The 14,447-nt window shown below is 42.8% G+C and overlaps 1 protein-coding gene across 1 annotated transcript in view; it reads right to left on the bottom strand.

Annotated features, from left to right (window-relative positions):
- LOC133650790 (autism susceptibility gene 2 protein homolog) overlaps positions 1–14,447 on the bottom strand; it is a 451,545-nt gene that overhangs the window by 36,585 nt on the left and 400,513 nt on the right. Inside the window, exon 4 of the mRNA XM_062048439.1 lies at positions 6,973–7,062. Within this exon, the coding sequence (XP_061904423.1) occupies positions 6,973–7,062 (90 nt within the window). The remainder of the gene's footprint in view (positions 1–6,972; positions 7,063–14,447) is intronic.

Raw genomic sequence — 14,447 nt, forward strand, 5'->3', positions numbered from 1 at the left:
ATGTCCTAGTTCTGTGCTAAGTGTTAGCCTTAGCTTCCCGTGCATTCGGCACGCTTTTCTTTTGCTTGTTTTCTGTTTGCCTATGATTTATGTAAATAAATCATCTCTTACCTTCACGTTTTTGTCTGGAGTGTCCGTGTTGCACTGGAGGAACGATCCCGTACAAATATGCGACCCCCACATGACATAAGGAGGCCAGCTAACAGTTCCTTCGCCACAGACTTTGACGAGATGGGGACGCGTCAGCGAGGACGGAAGTCGCTTCGCTACCGGGACGCGCCGCTCCCTCAGACTCCTCCTCCGCCACACAGCACGCCTCAAGCAGCCCACTCTTCGCCGCCATTGTTTGGTAATCCCATCACACATTTCGCTAAGCAATTCACCGATTGGGCTGTCAGTCAGCTGGAGACCTGCGCGGATGATGTCACCCCGCCCACTGTGGATGACGTCAAGAGACGAATAATTTTTAAAAATTCTTCTAACTCTTTCTGTCAGCCGCCTCCAAAGGACTTCATTCCTAAAATAAAACATTAGCAGGACATTCTGTTGAAATTTAGATGTCAGCCACAGTCTCCTTCTGAGTGCCAAGCTCCGCCCCCTAGGACTCTAGCCCCACCCATGTAATTGACCTTTTCCTCTCGTCCTCCTACACGACCTCAGGTGGGGGATGGGAAAAGACATTTTGGACAATTTAGAGGGGGGGATGTTGCCCCCCTCCTGACCTTCCGCCACCCGCCCTTAAAGACATTTCCAGACCGCAAGGAGCGCGTCTGGTATCCGCCCCTTGAGGGGGGGGCTGGGGCCGGGAGCTGTGCTGGTGGGGTGGCTCAGCTGCGCCCAACCAGGCAGCAACCTCCATCCCGTCCGCCACCACCAGTCTTTCGGCATGCCAGGCCGCAACCCCCAGCTAGACCACCTCCGCCATGCTCATGGCTAACCTCAGCCCGGGTGGGCCTGCAAACGCCACCATCTTTTCCGATGGGCTTGCAGACGCCACCATCTGTTCCGGTGGGTTTGCAGACGCCACCATCTGTTCCGGTGGGCTTGCAGACGCCACCATCTGTTCCGGTGGGCTTGCAGACGCCACCATCTGTTCCGGTGGGCTTGCAGACGCCACCATCTTTTCCGGTGGGCTTGCAGACGCCACCATCATCCCCGGTGGGCTTGCAGACGCCACCATCTCCAGTACCTGTTCCTGCACCTCGGCTGGCACCGGTTCCTGCACCTGTTCCTGCACCCCGGCAGGCACCTGTTCCTGCACCCCGGCAGGCACCTGTTCCTGCACCACGGCTGGCACCTGTTCCTGCACCCCGGCAGGCACCTGTTCCTGCACCCCGGCAGGCACCTGTTCCTGCACCCCGGCTGGCACCTGTTCCTGCACCCCGGCTGGCACATGTGCCTGCACCCCGCCAGACGCCTGTGCCTGCACCTCGCCAGACGCCTGTGCCTGCACCTCGCCAGAGGCCTGTGCCTGCACCTCGCCAGAGGCCTGTACCTGCTCCTCGCCAGAGGCCTGTACCTGCTCCTCGCCAGAGGCCTGTACCTGCTCCTCGCCAGAGGCCTGCACCTGCTCCTCGCCAGAGGCCTGCACCTGCTCCTCGCCAGACGCCTGCACCTGCTCCTCGCTAGACGCCTGCACCTGCTCCTCGCCAGGCGCCTGCACCTGCTCCTCGCCAGGCACCTGTACTGGCGTCCAAGTCTGCCATGAAGGCGCCGACGCGCCCAACTCCCCGTCGACCACGGATGTGGCCGCTCCCTGGTCGTCCGCCTCGCCAAGTGCGCCCACCTCCCCGTCGGCCACGAATGTGGCCATTCCCTGGTCGCCCGCCTCGCCTGCTGCAGCGGCGTTCCACTCGCCGCCGCCACTTGACTTTGCCTCGGTGGATTCGGGGACACTTGGCCTGGCGACCCACCTCCAAGTCCTCCCTCCGCCCGCCCGTGACTTTTGACCCTGCTAGTGTTTTGTTCTTGTTTTTTTGGACATCTAGAATCTGTCCTTAAGGGGGATGCTCTGTCATGATCCGTGGTCCGGATCATGTTTTGTTTAGTTATATTCTGTTAGTTTTGGACTTCCTTAGTTTTTTTTGTGCACTTCAGGGGTTTGTTTTGGTTACCATGGGGACGAATTGGTTTCACCTGCCTCTGATTAGTGTTCGGCACGTTCACCTGCTGTTAAACACTAATCAGAGAGCTATTTATTCACGTTGCCCGCCACACACTGTCTGGCCTCCTTGTTTGCGGTAAGCAAGTGTTATGTTGGTTTTGTTTCATGTCCTAGTTCTGTGCTAAGTGTTAGCCTTAGCTTCCCGTGCATTCGGCACGCTTTTCTTTTGCTTGTTTTCTGTTTGCCTATGATTTTTGTAAATAAATCATCTCTTACCTTCACGTTTTTGTCCGGAGTGTCCGTGTTGCACTGGAGGAACGATCACGTACAAATATGCGACCCCCACATGACAGAAATAGGCTAGATGAATAAATGAACACTCAATCAGCATGCTAAATCAAACTATAACCTACATTCTTGTATGACAACAGAATGGCTAGCAGAACAGAAGGCAGAGGAAACTACACCTTTTGATTTAGTATTTGCTGGTTGCTAGTTGAACTTCACAGATCACAAAAAAAGGTCAATTCGGATCGCTAACGTTGTTAGCATAAATTAATGGGATTTAACATAGAGAAAATTAGCATCACGGCTAACAGAGAAATATTTTCGGTTCATTATGAGACTGTGGTGGTACCTAAACCTAGCTAGCTAGCGATATTGGCCCCAAAATCATTTAACAAGTACAGGAACAGCTAGCTGGATTAAGTGGAAGTCTGCTGGAGTAGTCTACAGTCATACAGTAACAAGCAATTACACCTCTATTAAACTGAAATACCATAGATCAAATATATTTACCCCAGTAATATCATCAACACTTACCTGACTGGACGAAGTCCTTGGCCTAAAATACTAGTGTGGCCTCAATAGCCCTGCTGTAGTGTGTAGCATGCTGGGAATTATCTGTGCATGTGATGGAAGAATGCACTGCACATGTGATGGAGGAATGCACAGTGTAGGGTTGAAATTCAACTGAATTTGCATTAAATCAGGTTGTTTTAGCTAATAATCATGCTGCAAAATCTAGCATGTTGCATTCAATGTTTATTCCCATTAATTTCCCATTAATTCCCGTTAATTCCCATATATTCCCATTAATTCCCATGGAAAGTTTCCAACTTTGAATATTCCCGGAATTTTGCAACCCTAGTAGGAGGGCAAGATTGTTTTATAAATATCTCCGCAATGCCTTCATGGTTTCATTTCAATTGTTCAGGACTCAAGCAGATCCCAAATACACAACAGCAGGTACAAATAGGTAAAAAAAAGTTGGTTTTGTATAATACATCCCCTTTAAGTAAGATCTGATGTCTAAATGTCACGCTGTAAATTCTACACTAAAAATCAAAGTAAACGTGTGTGTGCGTGCAGGCGCGCGTGTGTGAGTGTGTGCAAGTTCATTCTGCCACTGCCGTCTTGTTCCCACAATGAACAAGGACTTAATATTTTTGCGTGTAAGAGTGGTGCTTGTGAAGTCCTCCAGAAGTGCACAAAGACTGAAATGAGCAAAAAATAACCTGAGAGAAAATCAATCACGGCTGATTAAAACGTACCTTTTTGTCTGTCTGACATCCGCAGTAACAAACACATTTGTGTTACTATAGTTACGTACGTTCAAGAAGCAGCACAAGCATGCCACTTGTGGTGAACTGAACAACAAAGCAAGGTTAATGCAATTACAATGCAGTCCAATAGTACAATATTAGGGATGTAACGATATGAACATTCCATATGAAGGTTATTGTGACCAACATTATCACTGTTATCACTGTTAGTATTATCGCGTTGAATTTACTCAAAAAGTACAAATACACGCATTGAAACCTTTTGACAAAGTAATTGTTTTTTTTAACAACTGAAATAAATAGACTGTTAGAACTATTTTGCATGTTTTGTATTTCTTACCCTTCAATACCAGTGTTTCAGTCTTAAGTATTGTATCTGTTTTATGTAAATGAAATATTAAAGTGCACTGTAGCACTTTAATATTTATGTAAATGAAGAATGCATAATACAATCAAATATATTTGTATCATTTATTATTTCTGGCAGGGGTTCAGCAGCTCTTGAATGCATTGAAAAACACCTCCGTCTTTTTTCCTCTGAGTATAGAACAATCACTGAGAAACACTAAGAGAGCACAATGTGCAGGTTCCATGTTCAAGTAGGGCTGTGAATCTTTGGGTGTCCCACAATTCGATTCAATATCGATTCTTGGGGTCACGATACGATTCAAAATCGATTTTGTTTTCAATTCAACACGATTCTCGATTCAAAAACGATTTTTTTTCCCGATTCAAAAGGATTCTCTATTCATTCAATACATAGGATTTCAGCAGGATCTACCCCAGTCTGCTGACATGCAAGCAGAGTAGTAGATTTTTGTAAAAAGCTTTTATAATTATAAAGGACAATGTTTTATCAACTGATTGCAATAATGTAAATTTGTTTTAACTTTTAAATGAACCAAAAATATGACTTATTTTATCTTTGTGAAAATATTGGACACAGTGTGTTGTCAAGCTTATGAGATGCGATGCAAGTGTAAGCCACTGTGACATTATTGTTCATTTGTTTTATTTTTATAAATGTCTAATGATAATGTCAATGAGGGATTTTTAATCACTGCTATGTTGAAATTGTAACTAATAATGATACTGTTGTTGATAATATTCATTTTTGTTTCATTACTTTTGGTTTGTTCTGTGTCGTGTTTGTGTCTCCTCTCAATTGCTCTGTTTATTGCAGTTCTGAGTGTTGCTGGGTCGGGTTTGGTTTTGGAATTGGATTGCATTGTTATGGTATTGCTGTGTATTGTTTTGTTGGATTGATTAATTTAAAAAAAATATATATATAAAATAAAATACAATTAAATTAAAATAAATTAAAAAAAAAAAAAATTCATTTTAAAAAAATAAGAATCGATTCTGAATCGCACACCGTGAGAATCGTGATTCGAATTCGAATCGATTTTTTCCCACACCCCTAATACTTAGCTTTGAAAACTAGACCAGGTACTCCAATATCCGCCTGATACATACGATCCTTAATGATGCAGCTCCTCCTCCCTTAAAAATATACGTACAGCTACTTTCGCAAGTAAAAAGCAGAGTGTTAAGGTCTGTATTCAGGTGACTGTAATGTTCCAAAAGGAAAGTCTGCCTTCTCCCAATCAGCCTTTTCCTACCAAGCCATCAATGAATGGGAAGGGCTCCCAGACAATCTAAAGAACAACTCAAGTTTTCACAGCTTCTCAAAGGCAGTCAAATACCACCAGTCCTGGTGCTCCCTGGTGGGAGCAGTCTGATGGCCACCAGAGTACCAGCCCAATCTTGTAACATCGCACTCTTGTTTACGTATGCAGTACCAATAGTGTATATGGCTATTGGATGATACCCTTATGGGTACCATCTGATGGCTACTGCACTGCATGCTGTGTTATGTGGACTTTGATAAAAAACTGCTTCACTTTATATACTTCTGCACTTTAAATGAAGCTGCTAAAATACTGTAACTTGACCATCCACTGATTTGTAACTCACATACCCTCTATGTATTGGACTTGTATTTTAAATTGCTTATCATTATGTAATTTCAATCTTGTTGTGTATTTTCGGTAACACTTTAGTATGGGGAACATATTCACCATTAATGAGTTGCTTATTAAAGTAACGGAGACTGAATTTACAGTTTGGACACCAGGGGAACATATAAGGGTTAGTGTTACTAATAAGCAATAATTCTGAGGTTATTGAGGGAAGACTCTTAGTTAATGGCTTACTTGTTGTATAATAAGGCCATGCAGAATAAGGCATTAATAAGTACTTAATAATGACTAATTAAGAGCCAATATGTTACTAATTTGCATGTTAATAAGCAACAAATTAATGGTGAACGTGTTCCTCATACTAAAGTGTTACCGTATTTTCAATCTTGTGTCAATTAAAATGTGGATGTTAGATACACCATAAAAGGACTACAGATGGAAATTAGCATGGTGCTAAATCTGGTGCAGCCATCTTCTTAATGTAACTGCACATTGTCCTTCAAATAAACAAATACAAACAAACACGAGTATCCAGCATTGAAACAGCATTTATAAGTCAGAAAAGACGAAATTCATCGTAGGTCTACTTTAATGTGTTCTTTCGTACATACATAGTTTAATTGTTAAAGTGGAGTCGTTTTTAGTCGCGTACAATTCAATGTATTGCTTCCTCTGACAACCTTAGTATGAAAAAAAGTTAGGGTAACACTTTAGTATGGGGAACATATTCACCATTAATTAGTTGCTTATTAACATGCAAATTAGTAACATATTGGCTCTTAATCAGTCATTAATAAGTAGTTATTAATGCCTTATTCTGCATGGCCTTATTATACAACAACCCTAACCATAACCCTAACCCTCTAACACTAACCCTAACCCTAACCAAATAACTCTAAATTAAGTCTTTGTGAATTAGAATATGTTCCCCATACTGAAGTGTTACCAAAGTTAGTGCAATGCATCCTATTAATACTACTGTGGCCTTTAATGGCTCTAGAAATACATATTGTGTATATGTAAGAGATACATGCGACAGTTTGATAAAGATTCTTATTTGCTAAAATTTGCCATCAAGGTCAGGTGCATGTTAATTTTTTTATTTGTAAAAATACCTTCCTGGGCCAGATCAAACCCGTGGGCTTAGAGTTTGACACCTGTGCTTTATCCTAATTCACAGGCACCTTAGGGGGCGTTAGTTTGTGACGTCTGGTCACATCACACATCCTTCACTGCTTGGATATGGCTGATGCACACCCACATCCGAACAGCACAGCCATGTTTGACTGCTGGGTTTGAAACCAGCTTTTCAAGTACTTACATCTGTCAGCCGGTCTCTGGAGCTGCTTCTCATAGAAGGCTTGGACTCTCCACTGTCGCTGTTTTTGCTCTGGTTCTGTCCCGGTTTCAGCTGCAACACAGAAAAGACCATAGGCTTACAACATGACGATTCACTGCAGCTCCACACGTAGCAGGCATCCTGCTAACCTGACTCTCGCCATATCCTTGTAGTTCGCTGAGCTCCACACAAAGATGTGGGACTTCTCTATAGGAGGTGTATTTCAAAAGGCGGGGCCTTGTAAAAAAATCATTGTATGTGATTGGATAAACCACTTGTCCGTTATCTTGAATGATGTGCTACTTCAACCACTCACATGGAAATCAACCCGTGACACTGATGAGAGCGACGCTGGGTAATCCAAAACAGAACAGCCAACTTATTGGATAACGACAAAACGAAAAGTTAGAGAACTTTTACTGAAACAACGCAGCAATGTCAATAGATTGATAGATTGAACAAAACAGTTGCAATATCAGAATCAATGTCAGCACACGACTCCTTGCTGCGTGGCGTCATTGTTGTTTGAATCAAACAGTCGCTTCGGCGCTACGTCACATCTATGAAATCCCGCCCGGGGATCCTGATTGGCTCATTATTTTTTGCTATCTTGAAGGAGTTTCAAAGTCAATCAATCGAAGTTGACTTATATAGCCCTAAATCACGAGTGTCTCAAAAGGCTGCACAAGCCACAACGATATCCTCGGCTCAGATCCCACATCAGGGCAAGAAAAATGTCAACCCAATGGGATACAATGTGAAACCTTGAAGGGGACCGCAGATGTGGTAACCCCCATCCCCCGGGCGACCGGTGCAATGGACGTCGAGTGGATCTAGCATAATAGTGTGAGAGTCCAGTCCATAGTGGATCTAACATAATAGTAAGAGAGTCCAGTCCATAGTGGGACCAGCAGGGGATCATCTTGAGCAGAGACAAGTCAGCAGCGCAGAGACGTCCCCAACTGATGCACAGATGAGTGGTCCACCCTGGGTCCCGACTTTGGACAGCTAGCTCCGCATCTGTGGTCACCGAATCTGTGCCCCAACCTCTCAAACTGCTCGCCATCATGGACAATCCTGCCCATCCACTCCACCTGACAATTAAGGGACAGCGGAGCTCATACTCCAACAGGCTCCTTCAACTTCCTTCCCGCACTGTGCGATTCAAGAACTCCTTCATTCCACACTCCATCCAGCTGTATAATCACTCGCCATACAGCAATAGATGACATCTGCCTATTACCCGACACCTGACATTTTAGCTACTTCTCTTTGTTTCTAATGTCTATTTTCTATTTCCTGCTGGATCTACTCTCTATTTTATGCTGCTGCTGTCACATATACTGTATATACTGTAATATTGTACATAGTCATTGGTATATATTGTATATATGTTATAGACATAATATAATATATCTGTATATATATTATTCTGTACACATATTATGTATATATTCGTATATATGTTAGAATTTTTATTGCTATATTAGTCTATGTATACCTGCATTGTCCTTTCCATCCTTACACTTTCCATCATTGTAACTGAGCTACTGTGTTGAACAATTTCCCTTGTGGATCATTAAAGTTTGTCTAAGTCTAAGTCTAAGTCTAAGTCTAAGTCCACGAAGGAGAGGGGGGCAGAGCAGAAGAGAAACGGCAGATCAACTAGTCTAAAAGGGGGTCTATTTAAAGGCTAGAGTATACAAATGAGTTTTAAGATGGGACTTAAATGCTTCTGCTGAGGTAGCATCTCTAACTGTTACCGGGAGGGCATTCCAGAGTACTGGAGCCCGAATAGAAAACGCTCTATAGCCCGCAGACTTTTTTGCGGCTCTGGGAATCACTAATAATCCGGAGTTCTTTGAACGCAGATTTCTTGCCGGGACATATGGTACAATACAATCGGCAAGATAGGCTGGAGCTAGACCGTGTAGTATTTTATACATAAGTAGTAAAACCTTAAAGTCACATCTTAAGTGCACAGGAAGCCAGTGCAGGTGAGCCAGTACAGGCGTAATATGATGAAGTGAAGTGAAGTGAATTATATTTACATAGCGCTTTTTCTCTAGTGACTCAAAGCGCTTTACATAGTGAAACCCAATATCTAAGTTACATTTAAACCAGTGTGGGTGGCACTGGGAGCAGGTGGGTAAAGTGTCTTGCCCAAGGACACAACGGCAGTGACTAGGAAGACTGAAGCGGGGATCGAACCTGGAACCCTCAAGTTGCTGGCACGGCCATTCTACCAACCGAGCTGTACCGCCCCAATCAGATCAAGCTTTCTTGTTCTTGACAAAAGTCTAGCAGCCGCATTTTGTACCAACTTTGCAAGTTTGCATTGCCCTCGATCCCAGATCCTTGTGTGGAGCTCAGCGAACTACAAGAGTGTCAGGTTAGCATCCTGCAGAACTCAGCTCATAAATATGTGAGAACTGGCAGGAGCTGCGCAGTCTGTCTTGATTTCCTCGCCTCAATGGCCGCCATGACGCTTGCCAATTAAAAACACCATCTGATGCCTCAGTGTGCAGCTACTCGCGGCTCGTGAAAAAGAGAACAGGGGACAAAAGCCTCTTCCAGAAGTCCAAATGGAGCCACTATCCTCTCCGAGCAGACACCACATGCTGCGTCAGCTCCGCAAGTGTCATTATCTACACACTCAGTTGGGGATGCAGCGAAATGACGAGAATAAAGAGGACGACGCGCCAGTCCGCGAGCATCTGAGGCTCTTTAAAATTTGGAGAACAATGAGAGACTCGTGGGAGGTGGGGCGTCTATTCCATGTCCAAGTGTGTGATTGATGGCCACCAAACACCATGAAAAAAGCTTTATGGGACCACGCAGTAAAGCTCAGCCACTTAATGGGAAAGTAAAGTGATGCACCGCATGCACAAAGAGCTTGGAAAGAAGATGATGACACCTTTTTCCGTCCCACATAAAAGGGTGTAGAGACCCACACAGACATGATGCGTCCCCCTGACTCCCTTCAGGTAGTAGATATAATTTGGTGCGACTAAAAGCAAGGGGATAGCGACAGAAACGCTACAGGAGAGCAGATAATTAAAATGAAAATGTTCCCTTTTCAGCAGCCATTAGTAGCGTGAAAGGAATACTACTCCTTGAGAGAATTGCATGATGGGTAAAGGCGCCGGAGTGCTAAGCGTGATAAGAGAATCGCCGCTTTGGGAGCGCCTGATGGTTCTGTGTAAGTGTCCCGGCGTGTGCATGAATGTGTAAATGTGTGTGTGTGTGTGGTCGAACACAAATGAGCAATAGCTGGAGAGAGAACCAAAAGCTGGAGAGAGAACAGACCCGAAGCCCCACATGCCCTGTGCTGTGATAGCACTAATAACATTTAACTCGTTTCATTCCCTACAAAACCATAGCACATTTTTTTAGTTAATTCCAGATAAGCTGAGGGGAGCTTGTACTCTTACAGGGAAGATGAGAAGAATATTCATACACTGTAAATGTATACTATATACAAACAATAGGCATGCAGTATATCATCATGCAGTTCTTCCAAGACTTTTCTGGGATTTTTTTGCGGCCTTAAATTCCTGAAGTTAGAACAAAAGTTACAATGTTATATAGTGAGGTTGGAGTGACTGAGTCACACTTTGAGCCAAGGTATGCCAAATATGGATTGCTTACCCAAATCCACTGGAAACTTCCCCGGCCAGCTTGACCAAACAGACAACTAACCATCGAGTATGTCACTATAATATTGATCACAGTGGCGGGCCGTGCGTTTCCCACCTAGGCCTTCAGTGATATCCAAATTCGGTGATTACCTCTCAAAATACCATCATTGATGTCACCACATGACCATTGCTGGGGAAATACTATACAGCAGGGGTGTCCAAACTTTTTCCACTGAGGGCCGCACACTGAAATATCAAAGCAAGCCGGGGCCATTTTGAAATGTTTTATTTTAAAAAACAATACAATATATGTATAAAAAATATATACATTTAGGCCTCCACTCAGGCTTGATCCTGGGGACCCCAAAGGGTTTAGGTAAAAAAAATATAAAAAATGTGTCATTATTTAGTATTATTATTATTATTATTCAAGGTCTAAATCTCCAGATCAACATTAGGTCTATCTGTTAATATGAAGTGTTTTTTCAAGATTTAAGTTGTATGCTCTTTTTGTCAAAGAAAACCCAGTTTTTTTATGGAAAAAACACAAAATATGCAATATTTTCCCCCAATAACATTTTTAAAGTGGAATATTTGAGATTGTATAATAATTGGAGTTCATAGCATAACTCATAACAACATTAATTAATTATTATTTTTGAGCAACTTAAATATACACTTAAAAAAAAAAAGTCCCACTAAAATTATTGGGGATCCAAAAGGGTCCTTCTCAGTAAAGTATTAAAAAATAAATCATACTTTTTTTTAAAACTTTTAACACAATAGTCTCAAGATCAACTTCAGATATATCCGTCAATTATAACTTTTGTTGTTGTTTATGTTTTTTGTTTGTTAGTTTTAGGCCCTTCTTTAAACAAAACAGCTTAGTTTTTTATATGGCAGAAACACAATATTTTCCCCAAAAAATATTCCAAAGTGGATTATTTAATGTGACATAATTGGAGCTTTGAATAGGTCAATAATTCATAATGACATTGATTTTGATTCATTAATATTTTTTAAAGAAAGAAACAGCCTGCATGGCAGCTTTGTGTTATTAGAGTAAACATTGCAACCTGTTCTTGTTACATTTCAGCTGTTTGCTCTTTTATACCACTTTTTATGTTTTTTCTTTTTTTAATCGTATTTTTAGAATGTGCCGCGGGGCCGTTAAAAAATTACCTGCGGGCCGCAAATGGCCCCCGGGCCGCACTTTGGACACCCCTGCTATACAGGAAACCCATTTACGCACTACTGTGCATTGTACAAAACAGGTTATTTTCTGGTGCATTTAAAAATCAATAAACCCGCATCAGCAATAAAAACATATCTTATGTTCCATCCATCCATTTTCTACCGCTTGTCCCGTTCGGGGTCGCGGGGGGTGCTGGAGCCTATCTCAGCTGCACACGGGCGGAAGGCGGAGTACACCCTGGACAAGTCGCCACCTCATCGCAGGGCCAACACAGACAGACAGACAAAATTCACACTCACATTCACACACTAGGGCCAATTTAGTGTTGCCAATCAACCTATCCCCAGGTGCATGTCTTTTGGAGGTGGGAGGAAGCCGGAGTACCCGGAGGGAACCCACGCAGTCACAGGGAGAACATGTAAACTCCACACAGAAAGATCCCGAGCCCGGGATTGAACTCAGGACCTTCGTATTGTGAGGCACATGCACTAACCCCTGCCCCACCTTGCTGCCCACATATCTTATGTTACTGTCAACATTAAAATATCTGAACTCACATTTCATCGACAGCTGAGCTAGCTTGCGGGGTTGGCCGAGATGGTATCACAAGATGTAGTTTCTCTTTAAATATCCCTCTTGAAAATGGCCTTGCAAATATATGTGTTGTCTTGTCTACTCATAAAATATGCAGAGGAGGCGTGTTGGCTGAGTTTCTTAAAGTTTACTCCACAGCGTGCTCATCAAAAACATCCCGCTACCGGCATGGCTACATTAAACAACCTGGGGCTACTGTGCATGCTCTTTACCGCTGTGGCATGCTGGGTAATGAAGTTCTTATGTAACCTAGCTCATAACATCACTATATATATCTGCCTTAGGCCAGCTAGAAAGTGTTACTCACAACAACACGTGATCTGATTGGCTATCACAACTGTCTATCAACTGTATGTCCTCGTTCACTTTCAGCACACAGACGCCCGCATTGCTGATTCTGAAGGCTTCGTACAGCATGGCAACATAAGCTAGCTGAATTCTGATAGGATAAAAACTCTATAAACTAAAAACAACATCACTGGAAGGGGCATAATATGACATGAAGAGAATATAAATACTTTGATATTCAGGAAAAGTAAAGTAAAAAGTACTTTTATCTTTAACTATGATCATGATTTCTGGTTACGTTAGGCCTGCAGAGAAGGCCTTGCTGGCCCTGACGACACACCACTGATTGATCATGATACATGCAGCACATCACCGTACAACTACAGTACATACACTGTTGAGCGAGCTGTGTACAAACAAAACATGAAACGTGGGCTAATACTTTAGTGATACTGTAATATGATTGTTCATGTTTTTCAGTCAATACAGATGGTTGTCCTATCGCATTGTGTTGTGCATTACAAATTCAAAAGCTATTTGGCTCCTGACGTAGAAGCTACCTTACCTCTTGCCGTAGCTAACTTACGGCTAATGCCGTAAAATGGCGATGTGTTACAACGCTGGCAAAAAAGTTCCTTAGCGTTCGCTCTTACAGTAACAATGTTGCTACAGGTTGTTTATTATACAGGTTGTTTATTGTTGGCGGTTTTTCATGCATTTTTAAAGTGATTTAGAGGCACAATGAATTGTTTGCCACCTAGTACGAGCTGATTATTACAAACTAGAATGCAAAAAAAAAACACATGTTGTATTCCCTTTTAAAGGGGAACTATTCTTTTTTTTTGGAATTGTGTCTATCGTACACAATCCTTATGAAAGACATTTTTTTAATGCGTTCTAACTCGTAAATTAAAGTCTGCTTACAATGGAGACAATGGCAGGTCCTCTATTCCACCCATAAAACCCAATAACAAAACATTGAAAAGGTGCCAACAGGTTAGAGTGTCCGCCCTGAGATCGATAGGTTGTGAGTTCAAACCCCGGCCAAGTCATACCAAAGACTATAAAAATGGGACCCATTACCTCCCTGCTTGACATTCAGCATCAGGGGTTGGAATGGGGGGTTATATCACCAAAAAATGATTCCCGGGCGCGGCCACCGCTGCTGCTCACTGCTCCCCTCACCTCCCAGGGGGTGATCACGGGTGATGGGTCAAATGCAAAGGATAATTTCACCACACCTAGTGTGTGTGTGACAATCATTGGTACTTTAACTTTAACTTTATAATACTCCATTTACATTTCGTGACTTGAATATTAATATGAATTATTAGTGATATTGTTATTATAAGCGCTAACGCAGAAAAAAACTATTTATAATGGTGCTTGTGTGCCAATGTTTACATGATCGACTGCTGCGGTGGACATTTGTAGCTCACAAATCATGCCTCTCACCGAGATAGTAGAAGGACGAGAATGTATTCCGACAAATTGGTACACTCTGATAGCCAATGTTTGGTTCCACCACCCTTTTCTTTTGCAAGGATTATGAGTCATTCTTCATCTAAATGGGAATATAGTAACAGCCTAACAGTCGGCATCCTAATGAAAGCAGACATTGTACAGTAAGTGATGCTTTTTTATGTTTTGGCTCTCATGAAGTCCCCAGTGAGCACTCATCAGTGGCATAGCTGGGGGAAAAAAGCGAACGTTGTGATACGTTTTTGAAATGAATGCAC

The sequence above is a fragment of the Entelurus aequoreus genome, linkage group LG05, assembly GCF_033978785.1.
Source record: "Entelurus aequoreus isolate RoL-2023_Sb linkage group LG05, RoL_Eaeq_v1.1, whole genome shotgun sequence".
In the NCBI taxonomy this organism is placed as follows: Eukaryota; Metazoa; Chordata; class Actinopteri; order Syngnathiformes; family Syngnathidae; genus Entelurus; species Entelurus aequoreus.